The sequence below is a fragment of the Adiantum capillus-veneris genome, chromosome 3 (assembly GCF_014529385.1).
Source record: "Adiantum capillus-veneris isolate H3 chromosome 3, ASM1452938v2, whole genome shotgun sequence".
In the NCBI taxonomy this organism is placed as follows: domain Eukaryota; kingdom Viridiplantae; phylum Streptophyta; class Polypodiopsida; order Polypodiales; family Pteridaceae; genus Adiantum; species Adiantum capillus-veneris.
Window position 1 is genome coordinate 114,498,492 of NC_140933.1, and position 25,922 is coordinate 114,524,413.

A 25,922-nucleotide genomic window follows, 5' to 3' on the forward strand; every position below is an offset into this window, starting at 1 on the left:
CGTTGAGTTAGACAGGGTTTCCCTCTTGCTCCCTTCCTTTTTCTCTTCTATGCTCAATCTCTGGATGGAAGAACAATGTGACCTATCTCTCGGTGTGTCTCCCCGTCTATGAGATTCTCTCTCTCTCTCTCTCTCTCTCTCTCTCTCTCTCTCTCTCTCTCTCTCTCTCTCTCTCTCTCTCTCTCTCTCTCTCTCTCTCTCTCTCTCTCTCTCTCTCTCTCTCTCTCTCTCTCTCTCTCTCTCTTCGCCATGCTTGCCCGCCACGGTCCTCGCCAGCCCTGCCCCACCGCGTAGCCCCTGCACCCCCTGTAGTTGCCCACGCGCCACCCATGTGGAGGCCTGCGCGCCGCTGTTTCACCCCCTGTGCGCGCCACTGCCACACCTGCTGCACCCGCTGTGGCTGACCTGTTGCCACTGCACATTGCCAACGTTATAGCATCTGCCACTGCCATTCACTGTTGCAGCATTGCCAACTGCACCAGGCCCGTTGCCCCCAACCACACACACACACTTTTTTTTTTTTTTAAATTGTTTTGATTAATTTACCTGTGGGAAACCTCAAGGCGAGGAAAACCCATCAAACAGATCATATACAAAGGGAAGAACATTGAAGTGCTCTGCGATACAAAAGCATTAAAAACAAACATAAAAGAGCTGCAAGGTTTCTAGGGATAAGTCCCCAATGTCAAAGGCAAAATGTAACGATTGCCTCAGCGAAAACTTGTACGATGGAAAAGGATCTGCATCATGCTGATGAAACATGCGGAGATTGCAATGGGGCCACAGGGACCATAACAACCAAAATCTGACCCATGCGAAGAAAATGGCAAATTGCTGGAGGGAATGCGGAAGAATGCCAAAAAGCCAGAATCGTTTGTGGAAGACTGCTGAGGGAAATCGAAGGTGTATACAAGTAGAAACGCGACGAAGAAAAGCCCTGGTGAAGTGACACTCCCAAAGCAGATGTTTGACAGTCTCATCAACAGTGGAGCAACGGACGCAACAAGAGGAGCTAATATGGCGCCCCGCAAGGAGTGTTCCAACTGGAAGAACTCCCAGCAAACAATGCCAAAGAAACAAATGCTCCTTAAGAGGCAAGCGAGACTTCCAGATTGCAGTAAGAGCCTGCCTCCACCATTGATCGGATTTGTGTAAATCCCAGAGCGCATTACAATGATCAGCCAGCCAAGAGTCCTGCATGAGAGAAGCATAGATATGGTGAGCAGAAATCCCATCCAAAGAATAGTCCCATAGATTCCAATCCTGCATACGGCATCCACCGGCCAGCGGCGGAATAGGGAGAAAAACATCCAGCATATGCTGAAGCAAGCTCCAAATATGACAATAATAGGCCCAACCCAAAGCATGCTGCCGCTTGAGAAAAGGTAAGCAAATTCCCAGATAAATCCACCACATCATCCACCGTCCATATGCCACGACCAGAGAGGAAGTAGGCTTGACGAGGCAACTGATCAACCAGGGTAAAAGAAAATGTTGCTTTCCAAACGCAACGAATTCCCATCTGCTAGCTGCCTGCCATGCCAAGAGAGATGATTCGTAACAACTTTCCAAGCAAAGAGCAAGCCAGAGGTGATTAAGCCATAGAAAGAGGGGATCCGGGGATGGGGGACCTTTAGGACGGGGACGCAACGTGGGACCCGGGGATGGGGGACGAGACGCGGGAATGAGACGCTCAGACGTCCCTCATAAGGGTACGCAGGCGGGACGCGTCCCGGGACGGGCGTCCCCGGTGATGGGTGCAGATGGGACACGGGCAGGGGGCGCCAGGGGGGACTTTTTCAAAGTTCAAAAGTAAAAAACGGAGCCATTTTGTGGCCGTTTCACTAGGGGGGTCTTTCCATATAATAGGCCCAAGGAGGACACATTTTCAAGCTACCTTGCTAAGGCCTCATGAGTCATACTACATACTACATACCCTAGGGCCTCAAGCTTGACTCTTGAGCCTTGAGCCTTGCCCTCCCTCTCGAGTCTCTCCTTCCCCTCTCTTTCCCATCTGTCCTCTTGAAGTCGAGACTTTGGAGCCTTGAAGCCTACCCCTCTCTCCTTCTCTCCGGATCTCCGAGCTTCCATTTTAATTTTTCTCTAATATGTATGGCATCTCAAGATGGATCCGGAGCAGCTCTAAGCCCTTCTCCTTCTCCTCCCTTCTGCCCCACCATGGCTTCTCAACCCCCCTTCCTCCCCCAACTTCACATGGGCATGGTGGAATAAACAAGTTTTTTTTAATGCGCGTCCCTTGCCCCGTCCCCCGTCCCTTGTTTTGCCACGTCCCCGTCCCCGTCCCCGGGACCCGTCACGTCCCCGAGACCCGTCCCCATCCCCATGTGTCTATGGATTAAGCAACCAAGAATATTACCGACCATCTTGCCAAACACAGTCTCCCAAAGGGAAGTCTGCCAATGACCAACGGCAGGAGTGGCAACATGTCGACATAGATCAGCAACCATAATTGTCCATGGCTGAGACTGTAATGCAAGAGTGGGCAAAAACATAGCCTTCCTTGACAATGCATGGCGACGAAGGTCCAAAATATTCAGCCCGCCAAGACGCTTTGGAGTGCAAAGTTTCTCCATTGCTAACAAGCGGAGGCCTTTCTTATGAGAACTGGTGCGCCACAAGTGAGATACAATAGTAGACATAAGCAATGATTTTTTTGTATTTTTGTTTTTTATCTATTCACAAAGGCCACAGAGATATATACATCAGCCACAGAAGATATACATCTTCCAAGATAAAAGCCTATACAAGTGCAAACTGTGCAAATTTTAGAGCCTGTAAAATCGAACTGTTACGAACTGCACTCACTGTAGTACACCCTGGCGCTGAGGATGCAGCAGGTCGCACAAGGGCTGACAAGGGGTGAGCCCACAATAGGGTTAAGTTGCGCAGGGGCAGACTGTTGCGCTGAGTGGAAACTGCTGCAGCAGGTTACGGACGAGCAGGCCACACAGTCTGAGGGGCACCCAAGAGCTGAGGAACGCACAGGAATCTCTTGCCCACACGCACGCACGCACACACACTCACATACACCCGCTGGCGCAGGTGCAGTGGGCTGCAGCAGCACGCAGGAATGTTCGCGACAGAGCAGGAACTTCTCACGCGCAGGAACTTTCACACTGTCACGCTACTTCTGCGCGCGCACACACGCACACACCTCTCTCTCTCTCTCTCTCTCTCTCTCTCTCTCTCACACACACACACACACACACACGCACAGAGAGAGAGAGAGAGAGAGAGAGAGAGAGAGAGAGAGAGAGAGAGAGAGAGAGAGAGAGAGGGTGCATCTAGAGAATACTGAGGAGGGGAGTCTGTCCATAGAGAAACCATGTAGCTTGAACCATGCTTCCATCAGTGCATACCAACATCATGTATCTCCCTATGCTCTCAAGTTCCATGAGGACTCCACAGCCAGCCAAGCATAACGATTTTGTGGGAGGTCCCTTAAGCTTTGTATAAGTGCCGTTGATCTCTTAAGAGCCTCCACCACACCAGAAGAGGGGCAAGCAGCACTGGTCAGATGATTGCATGGGGAACAAAGGCCTTAGCCTTGATCATCCTAGAGATCGTGGAGATAATTGGCCTCTCCATGTCTTTTCACGCATCTGTACCTCCATGCTTACAACTATGATGATCTATTGAGGGTCCCCATATCTGCACTCCATATAGCATAACTGAGGCAACCAGAGTATTTAAAAGCCATAGCTCAATGCGAGGCTCCTCGAATTAAGCCTATGAACACATCCTCTCCAAACCTCCGAAAGCTACGTATGCTCTAGTCACTCTAGCATCTGCCACTCTCCAAGTGGAGAAAATCGGGCCACTAGAAACCACCCCAAGGTAAGTCTACATATATGTATGCTCCACTCCGTCCTGTTCATAAGTAACACTAGGTGCTAATCGCCTGACCCATTGCGCTGTAGTAATTTTTTTTCCCAAGAAAATGATCCTTCTATTAGTTAATGAAACTACCAATATGGCTACAACCGCCTCTACTAGAGGGGGCTACAACAATCAAAAGGGGAGACTCTCCCAAAGAAAAAACAAAATATGTACAATGAGGGCTAAATCAGGAAATGGGAGGAGGGGAAACCCATACAGGCACACCCTGGACCATGGTGAAGAAAGGCCCAGGATGCCAAAGTCGAAGGAAAGCCTCTCTACACTCACGCATCGGTCGGAGCTACCGTGAAGTCTCTCGAACTGTCCCCTGAGAGTATGGATCAGCTCCAGCCCAAAATCTCGAACAGTCTCCGCTGGTGGCATAAGACGAGCCTCAAAGATGCAGAAGCAGCGGGCCAGATGAACCAGAGTGTCAGGCCGCAGACGCCTACCAACACTCCTCTCTCTCACTGCACCACTCTTGTGGAGTAAGCTCTGTAGCAGGCTGGAGTGTAGGTCGACCCCCCGTATCACTATCATCCTGTTGGTGAAGGATAACTCAAAATGTAATGCAGGGCGCGTGAGAGTGGACCAAGCAACTTCCCCCCAAGTGTACTGCCGTGCTGTGGAGAGAGCTCGCAGAAGGACCCGAAGCCACACCTGTTGTGCCATAGGGCAGTCCCAAAGACAATGACTCTCTCTCTCCAAAGGCTAGTCACAAGCTGCACATGCTGCCGCACGGCCACTGTGTACCAGCCAGCTCCCCACTGCTGTAGCTCTATGTGCACCTAGTCACTGGAACAACGTGACTCGCCACGGCTGTCTGGCGTCCCACAACCTCGCCCAAAAAACTGACAAGAACACAGTTGTGAGACCCTCCTCCTGCCAATGAGGTGCTGCAGCAGGACGAGCCTCTCTCCGTGCTGCCAGTATGTGACGTCCTAATCGAAGAGTGTACTGAAGAAGGGGACACCTGGATGGTCCGCTGAGGAGAAAGGGTCCCTCCAAAACCACTCTCCAAGATCCCATTGCACTCGTGCCAATGGACAACTCTCCCAAGCCCACAGCCTCTAGTGGCCTATCTCAGGAGTTGCTGGATCACAATCTATGACACAAGTCCTCCCACAAATGCCCACAACTCGAATCCTCTAAAAACAACACTGCAACCTGTGGGGCCTCTACTGAGACTATGTAGTCCACCCTCGCCCTATAGCTCGAAAAACATGCAGGGTACAGTCTCTGAGCAAGCCTGAACTGCGATCAAGACCTCCAGTCACGTAAAGGCTCCCATCCATCTGGGCGCTGCTGACTCGAGAGGTGTAAGCCACTCAACAAATACTACCTCTGTGATGTCTTGACACATGTCCCTCTCATGCCATGTAGCTGAATGCTCTGAAGCTCCTCTGACAAACCTGAAAACTGTAGCCAGTCACCAAAAGTGCGTACTGGAGCCTCTGCCATGGGAACCCAAGAAACATGAGGCCTCCTACCAACCAAGTGGCCTCTCTGAGTGTTGACCATGGGGTTCCAAAGAAGGGGTTGTCTCAGGCGCTCCTCTGTGCAAGTTGGTTGGGAGCTGCTCCATGCCTCTCCGTAGCTGCTCCCAGGAGTGAAGCAGTCTCACAGCAAACCGATCCTCCAGTCTCCTGTTCAGGCACATCTATCTGTAAATCCATCTGATGAAAGGTCTCCAAGGGCCTCCTGCCTGAGGCACTCTAGCTCTAAGCCGCTAAAGCAAAAACTCCTTCCAAGGCTCCTCCCCTGGAAACAGTCCTATGACAACGAACTTCCCAAGGAGGGCTTTGCTTTGCTGTGCAGGGTCTATGATCCCCTACCCCCCCTGAGAACAAGGTAGAGTAATTGGGGCACTACCCACCAAGAAAGCCACTGTCTTCCTCCGGTTGATCAGTGCGCCTCATGCACAACAAAACATCTCAAGAGCCTCCTCAGACTTGTGTAGGTTGGCCTCCTGGCCCTCCAAGTACAAAGTTGAGTCGTCTGCAAACTCAGCATCCAGTAGCTCATCGCCCCGAATAGGGAGTGCTAAGCCACGAAGACCAACCTGCTGTGAAACCAAAAATCTGCTTTTCGCCTCAGCATAGAACAGAAAGAGGAAGGGGGTAAGAGGGCAGCCTTGTCTGCCCGAACGTGTGAGCATGAAACGGTCTCCTCTACCTCCTGCCAAAAGCACCTGACTGTGTGCACGTCTATAGAGAGCTGACACACCTCTGATCCAAGCATCTAAGAAGCCCATCCTACGTAAAGTGCCTTCAAAAAGTCCCAGTCAACTCTATTGTAGGCCTTCTCAAAAGCGAGAAGAAGAGTCATCAGATCCTCACCACAGAGGCGCGCAAGGGCAGAAGCCTCCCAAAAAGTAAAGATGTTGTCAAGGATACTGCGCTCCTTGACAAAACCTCTCTGAGTCCCATGTATAATGCTCTCTAGAAGTGGTTGAATCCTCAAACTCAAAGCCTTGGCAAGAATTTTGTAGGTTGAGTGGAGGATGGTGATGGGTCGCCACTGCAGAATCTCATCCAAGGAGCCACCCTCCTATAGAATGAGGTAAATCAAATCCTCAGTCATGCTGGCAGGCATCTCTCCTGTGTGTAAGATGTACTGAAAAGCGTTGCATAGGTCCGAGCCAAGCAAGTCCCAGTACTCTAAGAAAAAGCTGGGAGTCAAACCATCCTCAGTCACAAGGATCTGTGCTCAAACCTGCACTCTGCATGCATCCTGATGCTCTGACTGAGGCTCTACTGACAATAGGTCACGGTAAAAGTCAGTGGCAACTGCACCCATGTCCTCTCACTCTGAGGCAACTGACCAGTCAAGCCTCCTCAATTGTCTGACACTGGCGTGCGCATGCCGGGGACCCACTTTCTCAAAGAACGCCCACGTCACTCTGTCACCCACCTCGGTCCACTAAGATGCCTGTCGATGGAAAGCAAACTCATGACGCCTCTCCTCTGTGCTAGCAGGATCCAGGCAAGCCTGCTGCAAGTGCTACTCCAACCAAGGATTCTCTGGGTGCTGCTCCTGCATCCTCTGCAAGGAAGCAACACCCTGTCAGAGACGCTGCTGCTCCACTCTCGCTGCAGCCCAGCGGCTCATAGACTCCTGAAGAAAGAACCGACTAAGCTGAGCAAGTCCAGAGGCCCCCCTGTCAACAGGAGAGTCCTGCGTGTCCAAGCCCTCTGTCCAAAGAGCCACCATTGGCTCTCTGAGCTCAGAGTTTAGCAAAGATCCTCTCAGGAATGCGTAGCATCGTGCTCCCCATCTTCTGTCTATCTGTCACTGTGAGGATCACAGGTCCATGGTCCGAGAAAGATGTCCCAACCAGAATGCAGACTGTCCCACCCAAGTCACAGAAGTCGTCACTAGTGTAGAAGCGATCTATCCGAGATAGATTCACTCCTCCCACTCTACAATCCGAACGAGAGAAGGCTAGGTTGTCTGGGGGCCTCACAAGGCCAGAGTGTTGCCAAATATATGAAACCCTCAAAGTCATACATAGCCTCTTCCAAGCTGTCAACTCAGCTCCATGTACAGTAGCATGGCTACCTCCAATCCTGTCAGACGGGTCCTCCATCATGTTGAAGTCACTCCCAATGCACCATTGCTCTGCCTGCGGCGAGACTCTACAATGTGAGACAAAAACTCTACACGTGCACTCGCCACATTGGACGCATAGATGTTCAGGAAGCCAACCCTGAACCTGCATACTAATCCATTGAGCCCTCCCAGGCACAATAATACCTATGTTTCAATGGCATACTGCCAAGAGTCCACAATAGTCATACATACCCCTCCCTGGATACCACAAGGTCCAAATGCAGCTCACCAAAATGTCTCATATCGCCCACGCAAAAGCTGACCACATCGTTTAATGCGGCTCTCACACAGATGATGCTCTTGTAGCATAAGAAGATCAACATCTCTCCTCCCACAAGGCATCGTTGAAGCTACTGACGTAATCGGACCCTCTGGCGCTGAAACTAGGGCCCACCTAATCCCTGTACGTTCCATGAGACGATCCTCATGGAGAGCAAGAGAGAACTGATACTGCAGCAGCAGCTAACCGTGCTATCTTCGAGGTTCGCTTGGATGGGGATTAATCCGCGTCCGAGCGTCCCTGAGATAGGCGTGACCTCAAAGAGTGTCTAGCCCAGGCCCAAGAAGAACGAGCCGTACGGAAGGCAACCTCCTCTATCCAGGAGTCCTCATGTATGTGTACATAGCATGGCGGGCTCTGCGTGTCAGCAAAGAAGTAAACCACAATGTATCTACATCCTGCCGAGTTTGGAGGTGTCATTGAGAACTTGGCCAACGGCCACGGAGTCTGAACCAAGTTTGTAACCCCTAGGTCTCCCATGTGGTGAGAGAACTCGAGGGCCTGTGCCTGCAGCGACTCCAACACGGAGTCCAAAGTCCACTCAGGCTGGTCCTTGCCACATCGGGGAAAAGAGAAGCAAACCGTTGAGCTGCCAGGAACAGTACCTGAACTCTGAAGCACGCTATCTCAAAGTTTGGTGAAGGGTCGCCAAGAAAACGTGTGAAGACGTAGACAAAGAAATCCCACCGACGACGAATGTCAAAGCTCGTCAGTCCACAAGGAACTACTGCAATGGGAGACGTCTGCACCAGAAGGGGGGTTCGCAAGAGAGGCTGCCCCTCTCTCGCCAAGCGACTCGTGGCAAAAGCATTGCAAAGAGATCTCCTAGCAGCCGAGGATTGTCTTGCCCCATGGGTCGGCTACGGAAGGAGATGTGGAAGCAGAGGGGCTAGCAGGAGAGGGAGGAGTGGGGGGGCGGGGAGCGGCAGAGGGAGCAAGGCAAGGTGGGGAGGAAGGGGGAGGAGGCAGGGAGGGAGGGAAGGGCGGGGGGAAACACGGATGGGGAAGGGGCTGTCGGAGGTGAAGCTGAGGTGGAGTGTGGAGCTGGGCCCTCTTCCTACTGAAGAGGGTCGCAACGGTTCCCTGTGGGAACCCACTACTACTGGCATGAAGCCTAGGGACCACTCTGAGTGCCAGGATAACGTGGTGGCCCCTATCGACAACAACAACGAACCTACTGCTAGCCCTCCTTCTCCTGAGCCCCAGGCTCGGAGGGTGGCTCTGCCTGCATACCCTGTTATTCTGTCTGCTGCTGCTAGCCAGCCCTAGGAGGCTCGAGCTGAGCGTGAGGTGAAGATCGTGGTCTTCTCCGTCAACAGGCCTTTGCAAGATGGCCCATCTGACGACAAATAAAACACTGATTCGGGAGGCCCGAATACTCCACATTCTGACGGAACCAACCGCCACTGACCCTAGGTAGTAGGATGACCTTCGGGAGAGTGTGGGTGTCCCGAGCCAGAACACGTAATGTGGAAATGCCGGCCGCCTTGGCAACTACAGAGGCTGCCGTGTGAGGAGTCTCCAGGACAACCCCAATCTCTAAGCCTATCCTAGAAAGGAGCGGAAGGTACTCCCTTCTTAGGCCGGAGAAGCAGACTGACATGGGCAGGTTTGCTTTCTCGACAAGAACGTCGGAAGTTGGGTCGAAACCATGGTGCCATTGTCGAAAGTGTGCTCGAACTGCTCAGATGGCCAGGGGGTTCATCGCAATGTCCTTAGTAGCCACGCCCGAGAAACTGAACATCGAGAATCTTGCCCACCTCTGGTAAAAGGCGGGCCTGGAGGAGATCACGCACCTCCCCTCTGCTAGGTCGGGTACCGATGATCTTGCAGATGATGGAGGTCGTTTGGAGGTGCTCCATCTGCGGCTAGGTTGCTTGCTTTGTCGGCGAAAGAGCAAGTCGGATGGTGGGCTCTGCAACGTCGAGCGAGGGGGCTTCTCAGGAGTCCCTCTAGGACGGAGCATGAGCCTCCATCTGTGTCTGCTGCTGTGATGGAAAGGGAACGCCTGAAGACAAACCCTCTACGAAACCCAATGAGTAGAGTCCCAAAAAAACACCACTGACAAGGCTAAACAGAGCCAGGCTGAAATTGGCCCATGGGGCGGTAGGCTTTGGCTTTCACCCGTAATTCTTTACTTTAGACACACACAGAGAGAACATGCAAACGATACCTGCGACGGGAATTAACACTTAAGTACACACACGGCTCAGAAGCTAGAATGCCTCGAGCAGACGTCGACAACCTGTAGGCCCAAAAATTGGCTTTCGGTTTTTCTTTATTCTTTAGGAGGGTAAATTAGAAAGAAGAGTCTTGGGAATCCTTTATCTGTGTCGAGCTAGATACCACTTGTTTTGGCCAAATTTCAGCAGCATAACAACCCCAAAACTTGCGCCAAACCAGTTCCCCTGCTGGAACTCTCTTCCATAGGCATAAACCCTCTGATTCCTGCCCAAAAACAGTAAATTCAGCATGCTGTATTTACTGGTTTTTGCCCTGTTTTCAGCCTCAAACAGTCCCCTAACTGGGGCACTATTCCCAATGGTTCTGGCGTCCGTATGGCTGAAAAACAGTCAATTCACAGCGCATACACAGCGCTGAAAACGCACTTGTATGGTGAGGTTGACCCTCACCGGTGCTTGCTTTGGAGTAGCAATTAGCTACCCCTGTTCCTGCTCAAGCAAGCTCTTGCCTCAGCACAAAAGCATGAAACCACACAACTATACATCAGTCAGATGAAGAGCCCTCTTGTGGGGCATCACATAACTGCACATAGGGGAGAGAGAGAGCAGTGTATAGTGTGCAGGGCATCACTCCTAGCACCACACTGTACATAGAGTGGAAAGAAAGCACACCATAGCCCTTAACCTCTGACAATTGCATAATGAGGCCTCTCCCAGCTTAAAAATCAGCGCCACTTCTTGATGCAAGAGGAAAGTGCACAGGAATGTGCCACTTGGAGTGTTTACAGGCATTTTTCCGTTTTTAATGTTGCCGCCTAAAAATCTCCCAACTGGTTGCCCAGTTGACTTCGCGACAGAGTTAATGGCAATGACACAAACACATTTCAAGGCCCGAAATAGCAGTTCCCTAATTTTCAGGAGATGCTTCCGTTGGGCTTCCACTGGTCATCTGACCATTTATCCTCATTGGGACCGCATCCAAAAGTGCAATGTGGCCCAACTGTCGGGTACTTTCTATTGGTGATCCCACCTTGACGTTATGCCTTTATTGAGTTCACTTCCTAGTATCCACCAACTTGCTAAGTGCAACGGGGGGACCTACATGATCTTGTATTGAGCCTAGACACCCTCTTACTATACGAATTCCAGTGCTGACCCACTTCCCGTCTGCGGGTCAAAATACCGTTCACATTGGCCATACAATGTCCGACCATTTGCAACTTCAAAAAGAGGGTCTCAAAAATAAAACAAAAATCATAGGAGAGAAACCAACATCTAAGGTTAGCAATTGCCATGTCCTTGTGACAGAGGCCTTGGGGGGGGGGGGGGGGGGGGGGGGGGGGGGGGGGGGGGGGGGGGGGGGGGGGGGCCTAAAGTGCGCAAAAAAGGGGGGGAGGGGGTGGGCGAGGAATGGCGGGTTGAGAAGCTGGGGGGAAGGCGACCTGAGGCAGCTAGAGAGAGGGAGAGGCTCGCGCGTGAGGGTAGAGGGCAAGCGGGCTGCGCGCGAGGGCTACCAACACTAGCGCGCATAGCATGGCAGAGGGCAGCGCGTGGCGAAGCTTTTTTTTTTGGGGAGGGGGGGGGGGGGGGGGGGGGGGGGGGGGTGTTCAACAATGGCGGGAGCATTTGCATTAGGACCTTTTTTTTCCGAGAAAGAGATCCTTCTATTAGTTAATGAAACTGCCCTTGCAGCTACAACCACCTCTACTAGAGAGGTCTAGAAAAATTAAAAGGGGAGACTCTCCTAATTAAAAGACAACATATGTACAATGAGGCTAAATCAGGAAATGGGAGGAGGGAAAAGCCACACAGGTGGATGGTAGTGCCATCTCAACACACCTTGGACCATGGTGAAGAAAAGCCCAGGGTGCCAAAGTCGAAGAAACGCCTCTTTACGCTCCCGCATACGGTCGGACCTGCCCTGGAGTCTCTCGAACTGTCCCTTGAGAGTATCGATCAGCTCTAGCCAAAAATCTCTAACAGTCTCCACTGGTGGCATAAGACGAGCCTCAAAGATGCGGATACAACAAGCCCGCCAGATGAACCAGAGTGTCAGGCCACAGACGAGCTCCTAACACTCCTCTCTCTCACTGCACCACTCCTGTGGAGTAAGGTCTGTAGAGTAGGCTCGAGTGTAGGTCGACCCCCTTGTATCACTATCATCATGTTGGTGGAGGATAGCTCAAACAGTAATGAAGGGCCCGTGAGAGTGGACCAAGCAGCTGCCCCCCAAGTGTACTGCCGTGCTATGGAGAGAGTTAGCATCAGCCGAAGAACCGGAAGCCAAACTTGTTGTGCCATAGGGCAGTCCCAAAAACAGTGCGCTGACTCTCCGAAGGCTAGTGACAAGCTGCAACTGCGACCGAGAGGCCACTATGTACAAGCCAGCTTCCCACTGCTGTAGCTCTATGTGCAACCAGCCACTGGAACAACGTGACTCGCCGCGGCTCTCTGGCGTCCCACAACCATGCCCAAAAAGCTGACAGGAACTCAGTTGTGAGACCCTCCTCCTACCAATAAGGTGCTACAGCAGGACGAGAGGCCACTATGTACAAGCCAACTCCCCACTGTTGTAGCTCTATGTGCAACCAGCCACTGGAACAACATGACTAGCCGCGGTTGTCTGGCATCCCACCTCGCCCAAAAAGCTGACAGGAACTCAGTTGTGAGACCCTCCTCCTGCCAATAAGGTACTGCAAGAGGACGAGCCTCTCTCCGTGCTGCCAGTATGTGACATCCCAATTGAACAGTGTATTGAAAGAAGGGGACACCTCGATGGTCGGTTGAGGAGAAAGGGTCCCTCCAAAACCACTCTCCAGGATCCCACTGCACTTGTGCGAGTGGACAACTCTTTCAAGCCCACAGCCTCCAGTGGCCAGTCTCAAGAGCTACAGGGTCGGGATCTATGACACAATTTCTCTCACAGATGCCCACAACTCTGATCCTCTGAAAGCAACACTCTGCAACCTGTGGGCCCTCTACTGAGACTCTGTGTAATCGACCTTCGCCCTATAGCTTGAAAAACATGGATCGTACAGCCTCTGAGGAAGCCCGAACTGCAATGAGGACCTCCAGTCGCGTGAAACCCCCATTCATCTAGGCACTGCTGACTCGAGAGGTGTAAGCCACTCGACTGGTACTGCCTCTGTGATGTCCTAACACATGCTCTGCACCCCTCTCATGCCCTGTATCTGGATGCTCTGAAGCTCCTTTGACAAACCTGAGAACTGTAGCCAGTCACCAAAAGTGCGTGCTCGACCCTCTGCCATGGGACCCCAAGAAACATGAGGCCTACTACCAACCAAGTGGCCTCTCTGAGTGCTGACCATGCGGTTTCAAACAAGGGGCAGTCTCAGGCACTCCTCCGTGCAAGTAGGCTAGTGCTGCTCAAGGCCTCTCTGCAGCTGCTCCCAGGAGCCAAGCAGGCTCACAACAAAACGGTCCTCTAGTCTCCTGCTCAGGCCAACTCTGCGCATCTTTGTCAAAATCCATCTAGTGGAAGGTCTCCAAGGGCCTCCAGCCTGGGGAACTCTAGCTCTAAGCTGCTGAAGCAAAAACTCCTTCCAGGGCACCTCCCTTGGAAGCAATCCTCTAACAGCAAGCTTCCCAAGAAGGGCTCCGCTCTGTTGTGCTGGGTCTATGATTCCCAACACCCCTTGAGAACAAGGTAGAGTGATGACCTGCCAGGCCACTTTGGCCCGAGCTATCTGAGTATCGCGCCCTAACAAAAAAAAATTCCTAGTCAGCCTCTCTACCTGGCTGATGCACGAACTCGAAAAGATCCAACAAGATGTAATGTACCACATAGTAGCCAACAACATCTGGTTGGCCACTATAACTCTACCTACCAAAGAAAGTCGTGCCGAGCTCTAATGTAACAGCTTCCTCGTGCTCGACAGGAGGAGGGGAGCAATCTACTGCTCAAGAGACAAATCCAAGCAACCTTGACAGCCCAAGTATCGAATTGCAGTCCTTGGGAGGATCCATCTGAAACCCTCACCTGGTAGCCAATCAGGCGTAGGACGACTGCCAACCGAGAAAGCCATTGTCTTCCTCCAGTTGATTAGTGCGCCTCATGCACAACAAAAGGTCTCAAGAGCCTACTCACACCTATATAATTGGCCTCCTGGCCCTCCAAGTACAAAACTGAGTCGTCTGCAAACTCAGCATTCAGTAGCTCATCGCCCCGAATAGGGAGCGCTAAGCCACGTAAACCAAAGTGCTGTGAAACCAAAAATCTGCTCATCGCCTCAGCATAGAACAGAAAGAGGAAGGGGGCAAGAGGGTAGCCCTGACTCACCGAACGTGTGAGCATGAAACGATCTCCTGTACCTCCTGCCAGAAGCACCTGATTGTGTGCACGTATGTAAAGAGCCGACACACCTCTAATCCAGGCATCTGAGAATCCCATCCTACGAAGAGTGCCCTCCAAAAAGTCCCAGTCAACTCTATCGTAGGCCTTTTCAAAATCCAGAAGAAGTATCACCAAATCCTCACCACGGAGGCGCGCGAGGGCAAATGCCTCCCAAAAAGTAAAGACGTTGTCAAGGATACTGCGCTCCTTGACAAAACCTGTCTAGGTCCCATTTATAATGCTCTCAAGAAGTGGCTGAATCCTCAAACTCTTGGCAAGAATTTTGTAGGCTGAGTTAAGGATGGTCTCATCCAAGGAGCCGCCCTCCTTGGGAATGAGGTAAACCAAGCACTCACTCATGTTGTCAGGCATCTCTCCTGTGTAAGATGTACTGAAAAGTGCTGCAGAGATCGGTGCCAAGCAAGTCCCAGTACGCTTTAAAAAAACTGGGAGTCAAACCATCCTTACCTGGACAGCTACCACGAGGAAGTGCTCTGAGGGCCACGTGGAGCTCCTCTAGTTGAAGAGGCAGCTCAAGCCTCTGGCGCATCTCCTAAGTCACAAGACTAAGCATCTGAGCCCAAACCTGCTCTCAGCATGCAACTCCACGCACGTCCTCTAGCTCTGAAGCAACTGACCCGTCACGCCTCCTCAGCTGGCTGACATTGGCGTGTGCATGCCGGGGTCCCACTGTCTCAAAGAGCGCCTCCGTCACTCTGTGACCCACTTGGATCCACTGAGATGCCTGTCAATGGAAAGCAAACTCATGAAGCCTCTCCTCTGTGCTGGTAAGCTCCTGGCGAGCCTGCTGCAAATGCTCCTCCAACCAGGGACTGTCTGGTTGCTGCTCCTGCATCCTCTGTAAGGAAATAGCCCCCCGTCGAAGACGCTGCTCCTCCTCTCTCACTACAGCCAGGCGGGCCGTACACTCCTGAAGAAAGAACCGACTAAGCTAAGCAAGTCCAAAGGCCACTTGTCAACAGGAGAGTCCTGCTTGTCCAAGCCCTCTGTCCAAAGAGACACCACTCGCTCTCTGAGCTCGGAGTCCAGCAAGATCCTCTCAGAGATGCGCATCGTACTCCCCCTCCTCTGTCTATCTATCATTGTGAGGATCACTGGTGCATGGTCCGAGAAGGATGTCCCAGCCAAGATGCAAACTGAACCACCCAAGTCACAAATGCGGTCACTAGCGTAGAAGCAATCTATCCTAGATAGATTCACCCCTCCAACTCTGCCATCAGAACGGGAAAAAACCAAGCTATCAGGGGGTCTCACAAAACGGGAGTGTTGCCAAACATCGGAAACCCTCATAGTCATACAAATCCGGTCCCAAGCTGCCAACTCAGTCCCGTGCACCGTGACATGGCCACCTCCAATCCGATCGGAGGGGTCCTCCAACATGTTGAAGCCCCCCAACACACCAGTGTTGTGCATACGGCAAAGACTCCACAACCTGAGACGAGAACTCTGCCCGTGCAATTGCCACATTGGGCGCATAAATGTTCAGGAAACCCATGAGGCAACCCTGAACCTGCATAGCAATCCACTGAGCTCTACCTGGTACAATAATACCTCTGCCCATTGTGGTCTGCTGTAAAGAATCCGCAATAGTCATACATACCCCTCCTTGAATGCCTCGACGTCCAAATGCAGCTGACCAAAACGTCTCATAACGACCACGCAAAATCTGACCATACCGTCTAATGCGGCTCTCACACAAATGATGCTCCTGTAGCATAAGAATATCAATCTCACCACCCATAAGGCATCGCCGAAGCTCCTGATACAGTCGACCCCTCTGACGCTGAAATTGGGGCCCTCCTAATCTCTGCACATTCCATGAGATGATCCTCATGGAGTTAGTGAGAGAAAACAAATGCTGCAACAGCAACCAACCTCGCTATGTTTGAGGCCAGTTTGTGTCCCTCCCGAGCCACACGGCTTGTAGCGAAAGCCCTACCCAAAGATCGCCTCATGGCATACGCGTGTCCAGTCCCCTGCGTCCGAGGAGGAGTGAAGGAGTGGTCGGAAGATGAGATTGTGGGCCCACCGGGGAGAGAGGAGGGGCGGGAGAAGGGTGGAGGTGGAGGGGGAGGAGGCGAGGGAGGCGCAGCGGCAGCATTTGAGGGAGGAGGAGGTAGAGGCGGAGGAACTGAAGTGGACGGAGCCTCCTCAGGCGGGTGCTGCTGAAGGGGGTCGAAACGGTTCCCTATCGGAAGCCGGTGCTGCTGAGCTGCAGGAGGTCGGCCACCAGGGGGAGCAGTGGGGCGAGCCCGCCCCTGTCGGCGGCGGCCAGGCACCTGCTACCAACCATCAGCTAATTGATCGCTGGTCTCTGCCGAGGTACAAGCCTACGCATCCTGTGTATCTGGCTATTGGGCATGCTCAGCCTTGGAAGGCTACACATGCGCTATGGGTAATGATCTCCTGCGAGGACAGGCCTTTGCTAAATGGCCCATCTGTCTGCAAATGAAACACTGATTCGGGAGACCCGAATACTCCACACTTTGTCTGATCCAACCTCCACTCACCTGAGGCAGCAGTACCCACCTTCGAGAGGGAGTGTGTCTCGAAAAAGAACCCGCACAGTAGTTAAACCTGTAGCCTTGGCCACAACTGAAGTTGCAGTGAGCGAGGACTCCAGAACTGTCCCGAACATGGAACCAATCCTGGGGAGAAGAGGGAGGTACTCTCGCCTCAAGCCTGGGAAGCAGACCGAAATCGGCAAGTCTGCCTCCTCCTTAAGCACATCTGTAGTAGGGTCAAAACCATGATGCCATCGTCTGAAATAAGCTCTAGCTACTCGGATGTCGAGCGGGCTCATCCAAATCACCTTGGCGGTCATCTCTGGAGACTCGAACTCTATCTGGTAGTACCCTCTCCCGAGGATCTGGACAATTGGTGATCTTGCCCACATCAGAGAGAAGGCGGGCCTCAAGTAGATCCCGAACCTCGCCCCGACTGGGCCGAGTGCCAATGATCTTGCAGATAACCAAAGTGGCTTGCAAACATTGCACTTCGGCCATCAAGCTCGCTTGCTCTTCTGGCGAGAGAGCAAGTCGAAGGGTCGGCTCTGCGGTGTTTGGCGAGGGGACTTCTATAGAGTCCGTCTGAGGTGGAGCAGAAGCCGCCATTCTATATCTACTACTGAATCGAGAAGGGCGATGGTGACGCGAAACTCACAGTAGGCTGAAAAATCAACTTCCTGCAAGCTGAGAAAATGGGATGGGGGCCGGGGGGGGGGGGGGGGGGGCACGAGGCTGAGGCTGGGGGGCGTGGGGCTGAGGCGGGTGGGCTGCACGCTGGGAGCACTGCGCGCAGAGCTGGCGACGGGCAGGGCAGCACAAGGGAGGCTGGGAGAGGTGAGAGCGATGGCGAGAGGGGGGATGCAGGTGCATCCGGGGGGGGTGGTGGTGGTGGTAGTATGCTAGCGGGAGTGCGAGGCTGAGGCAGGCAGCGGCTGGGGGGGAGCGTGGGGCTGAGGCGTGTGGGCTGCACGCTGGGAGCACTGCGCACAGAGCTGGCAGCGGGCAGGGCAGCACGAGGGAGGCTGGGAGAGGTGAGAGCGATGGCGAGAGGGGGGATGCAGGTGCGTCCGGGGGGGGGGCTGAGCGCTGGGAGCACTGTGCGCAGAGCTGGCAGCGGGCAGGGCAGCACGAGGGAGGCTGGGAGAGGTGGGAGCGATGGCGAGAGCGGGGATGCAGGTGCATCGGTGGGGGGGGGGGGGGGGGGGGGGGGGGGGGGGGGGGGGGGGGGGGGGGGTTGAGCAGCAGCAAGCTCTTGATAGAAAATCTGCATCAGGCCTTTGTAAGGATCATTGCGCTGTAGTATTTAATACGATAGCCTTGGTCTTTCCAAGGTTAACAGACATACCAGTATCCTGTACAAATGTGTGTAAAGGATCAAGATGGCGCTACATCCCCTCAAGTGAATCTGAAATAAGCACATTATCATCCACATACAACAATAGGGGTATCCATGTCCTTGCCAATTGTGCTCCTCTGTCACCCTCCCTCTCTATGTAGTTTGAAGCCACATCCACATACATGCCCCGAAGAGTAGGGGATAATGGGCAGCCTTGTTTCACCCCAATGGTCAAATGAATAATCTCTGACATCCTGTACTCACTCGTCCTGTAACTGTCCTGTACAAGGCCATGATCCCCCACATAAGCTCTACACACACTCCTAGTTTCTGCACTTTGCGAATCCATTTGCCCCTCAGAACTGAATCAAAAGCTTTGCGGAAATCCACAAAGCTACAATAAATCCTCCTCCCATGAAATCTGCCCTCCTCAATGATAGCTCAAAGTGTGAGAATAAGATCTAGGGTAGAGAAACCCCTCCTGGCTTGGTGCTTGGATGCTCTCTCTCTCTCTCTCTCTCTGCCCATCTGCTCAACTCATGCTCAATGATGGATGCATATAATCTGGCTAGCGTATGTCCAATCATGATAGTACAGTAATTCCTAGGCAAACCAGAATCCCCAAATTTGAAAATAGGTACACTCGTGGACATGCTTCAAGTATCAGGAAAACCCTCACACCAGGCCTTAAATTTGGAGGCCATTTTGGGCATCATTGGCATTTTGGGCATCAAATGAAGGCTAGAATGGTTCACAAAGGCTTCACCGTGAAACTTTCTTACTAGGGGCAAGGTGTCATTAGACTCCCAAGCATAAGGAGTAGGGTGTCATATATATATATATATATATATATATATATATAATGTGTTGTAACTTGTGTAATTTTATTATCTCAAGGTTAGATACTTCAAAATACTATGCAATTTTGAATATGAGCTCTCTCATGTTTCAAATGTTTATTATGAATGCATGCATGTGTAGAGGTGTCACTTGTTATATTGTAGTGACATAGTATCGTACAATGTTAAGCGTCATTTGAACTGCACAACTCAAAAATCGATTGACGCCCAACTTTTATAGGCTGAGTGTAATTTGAAGCTCGATAAATGTAGACTAGGAGTCGTATATATTTAACCAAAATCTAAGGGAGGGAGTCAACTTTAAGGCCTGCCTCACACATAGCTCTATTAAACATCAATGCAAGAAGATCAGCCAAAAGATCCTTTGCATCTATAAAATGCTCAATTACCAAGCCATCATGATCATATGGGACAAATCAATATACAATTGTCCTGTATCTTCTGGTATACAGACATTAAAATGAACAGAATTAAAACTTAAATTGGAGCTGGAAAGGGTGGCCTATTGGAGTATATAAACGCTATGGGAGGATGAGGATGGAGTTCCATCACTAAGGGGCTCAAAATGTAAGACTATATGCCTCCAGGATTCACGTTAAAGTTTGAAGAAACCATCATGGCAAAGTAGAGGTAAACCTGTTTTGAAAGGGCATATATTCTTTTCAATAATGCTATGGTGCTACTGGGCTAACGCAATGAGATTTGAAAACCACAAGGACTTGCACAAAATAGACATGAAGTCAATACATCACGGTGAAAGCCACAAAGAAAACTTCATGAATCAAATGTAAAATCAATACACTGAGGTGGCACATATCATTTAAAAGAGATCTAGATAAGGTCAACGGAGAATTGACTCCTCAATCAAAGCAAAATTATAAGGATTGCCACGGGCCTTTTTACATCCAACTTGGGCCATACTGTGATCTCCGATTGCATCCCACCCAGCCATTACATACATTTTTTACCTCTCATATCAATGTTCCTGCACCAAGCTTGTTTCTTTTAAGTACCTTGGATAGAGTCCATGACCCACTTATAGCTGCACTTGCCACTTTAAAACAGGCCATCTCTTGGTGCCTTATACAGCACAAGGTCCAAGCTCAATGGAGCTTTCACCCCTCTCTCACGGACTTGAGTCCATTTGTCATAGAGGACACCTCTCTAGAGTACAATGCACACGATGGGGTCACATTGCAATGCTTAAAGTAAAGGTTTCTGGACTATAAGATAGTCCAGATCTTCTAAGCCATGCAAAGAATAGAAACTACTGCTGAAAGGCAGCTGAAATAATGCCAACGCTCCAGAACTCTTATGAGGCTAACCCCCTGGAAACTGGAATTGCATTCAATTCATGCGATGGCACATTCACCTCTCCAAATATAGAGGAATATGGCCATACATCAAGAAAGTCAGATCAACAGAGACTGATAGCAGTCACCCATTGCTTGGGCTGCCCACTCCCAAAAGTGCACACGGGAATTAAACAAAGGCTTTACCTATAGTGTAGAGGACTCAGCTTCCTCTTTCTTTTGTCACTGACCCAGATACTTTTTTGACTTCTCTGAAAGTCCGGTATGTGTTCGTGAAGCCCAGGCCCCAGCTCATGAGGCCGACAGTCCAGATTAAAAACAAACTATTCCCCTTTCACCCACTATTCCACATTATCAAAAGCTAAATCCTTTAACACTGTTCACTCTTTCTCAATTACCTCGAAGCAAAAAAACAATTCAGCACCTGCGAAATTTCAGTGGTAAATGTCGTCGCGCCATCCAGGACTCCACATCATGCCTTCTTAACTGCATATCCACTCTCCTAGCCATATTATGCAAAAGCGAGTCATGTAACAAACAAAGTTTTGGGCTTTTGAGCAAACCTCAAGAATTCCTTTCAGGTAACAAATGGGTTGGTGTCTCTTAGTCAGTGAAAGTTTGTATGCTAAAAGCGTCAATATTGAAGTGACATGCTAATGGGATTAAAAGTCCTAAGGCACTAGAGCCTATTCACTAGACTAGAAATCAAAGTTGAAGTGCAAGGTGTCACAGAAGAAAAGGCTAAAGAAGAATTCTTGGACATTATACACAATGGTTGGCAACAATGTTCTTATAAATGTAAGGCAAATTGAGCTGCAAGCAAAAGCTTTGAGAGGGTTGATTATCCTCGTTTACAAATAGTGTCTGCCAGTGTAACATAATTTCTTTATTTGTTCAAAACGCTATAATGCTTGTCTGTGTAAATGCAGATAGTACACTCTTGTCATAAAATTCCGTGCGAACAGTTTCTAAAGTTTGAGAGCATACCTTCTGCTTAGTGATAATAAGAAGTTTTGCATGTTCCCAATCAGTAAAACTGTCAGGAGAAGCCCCAAAATCACTATACCCAGCACAAAGAGGACCTCTCCAACAAAGACACTGGGCATTTGATTTCCAGCCAAAGTACTGACTTGCTACAAGAACGTAATGACAGCAGTTTCATAACATGCTCTTAAACTTTAGGGGTTTCAAAAAAGACATCTGAAATCATAATGAACTTGCCTGAAATCCCCAAAACAGAGAGTAAATATACTTTGGTACAAAGCTTTTTTCAATGGTTACATTTACTGCTGAGTTATATATTCCGTAAACAAATGTAGAAGAATTTGCAAAGACACACCCAACTGCATCACTGTTACTGGTCCACATTTTCCATGTGCTAGCATTAATACTCGTCATTGTGCCATTAACATCTCCACCATCCCCACAATCTAAAAAGCGGAAGTTGCAGCCAGCTGAAGTTGCTTCCGTGCAGGCATCTCTCAAGCATTGGTTCACTCTCTGGTTGTGCAATGTCACAAGTAGATAAGATTCATTCTCTCTCTCTCTCTCTCTCTCTCTCTCTCTCTCTCTCTCTCTCTCTCTCTCTCTCTCTCTCTCTCTTCAGGCACCCTCGCTGTCTCTTACACGGGTGGAGATCACTAGACTCATTCGTCAGGACCTGATCCAGCTCGACACCAGGAGGACATGGATAGAGCCGCCTCAGGAGTTGAGCACGAAGATGGCTTTCTATAGGGACAGGTTGCCCCCTTTCCAGTATTCTCTTCAGGCACCCTCGCTGTCTCTTACACGGGTGGAGATCACTAGACTCATTCGTCAGGACCTGATCCAGCTCGACACCAGGAGGACATGGATAGAGCCGCCTCAGGAGTTGAGCACAAAGATGGCTTTCTATAGAGAGCATCTTCTCCACCTCACAGGAGATGGGTTTGTGATTCGACCCAGCTACATGGACACACATATGTCTCATGGTTTGCGTTGTGCCATTGGTCAGATACGCACATCCTCACATCAGCTCGAGATTGAGACCGGTAGATTCAGAGGGATACCAGCAGACAGCAGGATATGCCGATTATGCCAGAGAGAGCCAGAGACAGAGTTGCACTACATATGTCATTGCACAGTGTTCTATGAGATACGGGGGCGTTTCCACTGCTTATTCAGAGAGGGTTTTGGTCCTCTATCTAGGGTCATGAGTTATGAGGATCACAGATGTCTTGGACTATATCTACTTGAGTTACACAGGTATAGAGACACTTTACTGGGGAGAGCTAGAGAGAGGCAGTCCCAGAGACACATTACAGATTTCTTTTCACTAGATATGGGACAGCCAGAGGAGCAGCCACCACTGCAGAGCTCGTCCCACACTCATTCGACCACTACTGGCACTCTCATCGACCGAGCATTGGAGCTACAGAGATACAGACGACCGCGACTGAGGAGAGGAGCTACACAGCATCGACGGAGACTACAACAGAAGATTCGAGCCATACTCTCTCGACATCCAGAGTGCAGATGAGGATGGATCCTCACCATTTCTTCCATCTTTGTTTCACACACTGTTACATCCAGTTTACCGGGTACCTATTGTATCAGCTGCTACACCCACGTAGTTTTAGATTGTAGTAGTAGTAGTAGTATTTTGTTCCACTTCTAGTTCTTTTCTAGTTCTTTTGTACCCAGACATGGTATTAGATTCACTATTTTGTAACTGATTGGTCTCATAGGTCATTTTGGCCTTTTGAAGACGTTAATATAACATTTCATTTCATTTCTCTCTCTCTCTCTCTCTCTCTCTCTCTCTCTCTCTCTCTCTCTCTCTCTCTCTCTCTCTCTCTCTCTCTCTCTCTCTCTCTCTCTCTCTCTCTCTCTCTCTTCAGGCACCCTCGCTGTCTCTTACACGGGTGGAGATCACTAGACTCATTCGTCAGGACCTGATCCAGCTCGACACCAGGAGGACATGGATAGAGCCGCCTCAGGAGTTGAGCACGAAGATGGCTTTCTATAGAGAGCATCTTCTCCACCTCACAGGAGATGGGTTTGTGATTCGACCCAGCTACATGGACACACATATGTCTCATGGTTTGCGTTGTGCCATTGGTCAGATACGCACATCCTCACATCAGCTCGAGATTGAGACTGGTAGATTCAGAGGGATACCAGCAGACAGCAGGATATGCCGATTATGCCAGAGAGAGCCAGAGACAGAGTTGCACTACATATGTCATTGCACAATGTTCTATGAGATACGGGGGCGTTTCCACTGCTTATTCAGAGAGGGTTTTGGTCCTCTATCTAGGGTCATGAGTTATGAGGATCACAGATGTCTTGGACTATATCTACTTGAGTTACACAGGTATAGAGACACTTTACTGGGGAGAGCTAGAGAGAGGCAGTCCCAGAGACACATTACAGATTTCTTTTCACTAGATATGGGACAGCCAGAGGAGCAGCCACCACTGCAGAGCTCGTCCCACACTCATTCGACACTACTGGCACTCTCATCGACCGAGCATTGGAGCTACAGAGATACAGACGACCGCGACTGAGGAGAGGAGCTACACAGCATCGACGGAGACTACAACAGAAGATTCGAGCCATACTCTCTTGACATCCAGAGTGCAGATGAGGATGGATCCTCACCATTTCTTCCATCTTTGTTTCACACACTGTTACATCCAGTTTACCGGGTACCTATTGTATCAGCTGCTACACCCACGTAGTTTTAGATTGTAGTAGTAGTAGTAGTATTTTGTTCCACTTCTAGTTCTTTTCTAGTTCTTTTGTACCCAGACATGGTATTAGATTCACTATTTTGTAACTGATTGGTCTCATAGGTCATTTTGGCCTTTTGAAGACGTTAATATAACATTTCATTTCATTTCATTTTCTCTCTCTCTCTCTCTCTCTCTCTCTCTCTCTCTCTCTCTCTCTCTCTCTCTCTCTCTCTCTCTCTCTTTCATCCGGGCAGCCTTGGCACCAGACCCGCCCATGTACCACATCTTACATCCCCCCATTAGTACAGGATGGAGCTAGATAGCTTGATGCATTCTCATGATTGTACTACCTTGAGCATATAGACATGCATATACCCCTAGAGATAGAGCTCCATCCCTCCTCAGATACCCCACTACCTACACTCAGTTCAGTTTTGTATCAGTTTTTGTTTCATTTGTCTTTCCGATAGACGGATGACATACACACCATGTACATTTGATTTGTCTCATAGGCCGATTTCGGCCTGACATAGACGTTAAAAATCTTTCTTTCTTTCTTTCTCTCTCTCTCTCTCTCTCTCTCTCTCTCTCTCTCTCTCTCTCTCTCTCTCTCTCTCTCTCTGTGGCGGGCTGTTGAGCGCGAGGCCTCTCTCTGTGGCGGGCTGAGCGCGAGGGTCTCTCTGCAGCGAGGAGGACAGTTCTCTCTCTGGACCTTATCAATCTCCTTCCAATACAATGCCTCTCAAGTACAAAGGAAGAAGACACACACAAGATATACTTTCACGCCAGAGACTGATTCAGTCTATGTGGAAAAGATCTATAATAGGATGTGGGCAGCCGAGCCGGTATATACTGTAGAGGAGATTACTTCTCAGCTAACAGAGATACTACATGGAGCAGCACAAGAGGCATACCCACATACTCAGCCTGATCAGAAGAGAGGATCTGGGAACATGCCTCAAAACAGTTGGTACGACGAGGAATGTAGAGAGACGAGAACCCAGGTCCAGAAAGAGCTTACACTTGGGATCATCACATATAAGCAGTCTCGGATTGCTCTTCGGCGTATAGTACATCGCAAGAAAAGGGCATTTTTAGCCAAACTGGAGAAGGATTTATATCAGCTCTTCTTGAGTCAGGACTCACATGAGGCCTGGCGTTTATTTCACGAGCACTCATCACCTCCGACAATTACTTCTCCTGAGATTTGGGGTCAATATGTAACATCATTATATACGGTATCTGAACAGCCTCCATTACCAGATCCGCTAGAGCCATGCCCTGCTACCAGTACTTTCTTTACTACGGAAATGGTGGAAAAAGCCATTGATAAGATGAAGACAAGAAGAGCATATGATCATGAGGGTTTAGTAGCAGAACATCTGATCCATGCAAGGGATCTACTTTCAAAAGTCCTTGCTCGTCTGTTTAATCGGGTCATGTGTGAAGGATTACCTGAATCTTGGAAATTATCTACTATCGTACCTATTTTCAAGTCAGGGATCCTATGATACCCGGGAACTACCGTACCATTATGGTGGGTCACACATTGACCCGACTGTACGCATCCATTCTGGAACAAAAATTGAGTAGATGGGCAGAGAATGAGGGCATAAGGGCAACAAGGCAAGCTGGATTCAGGAGGGGTTATTCCACTTTAGATCATATTCTTACGCTCAGAGCCATTATTGAGGAAGGATGAGCAAGCGGGAGAAGGATGTATTGTTGCTTTGTGGATTTTTGGAAAGCTTTTGATACAGTACCAAGGGCCAGATTGATGCGCAGAATGCAAGAGTTAGGGATCCCCAAAGAGATCATCTGGGGGATCATGGCCTTATAC

The 25,922-nt window shown here is 50.2% G+C and overlaps 1 protein-coding gene across 1 annotated transcript in view; it reads right to left on the bottom strand.

Moving 5' to 3' along the window:
• LOC147461523 (putative cyclic nucleotide-gated ion channel 20, chloroplastic) overlaps positions 1-25,922 on the bottom strand; it is a 192,183-nt gene that overhangs the window by 27,662 nt on the left and 138,599 nt on the right. The window contains exons 6-8 of the mRNA XM_086509051.1: positions 21,588-21,866; positions 21,354-21,499; positions 20,791-20,868 (exon numbers count right to left, since the gene is read on the bottom strand). Of these exons, the coding sequence (XP_086365177.1) occupies positions 20,791-20,868; positions 21,354-21,499; positions 21,588-21,866 (503 nt within the window). The remainder of the gene's footprint in view (positions 1-20,790; positions 20,869-21,353; positions 21,500-21,587; positions 21,867-25,922) is intronic.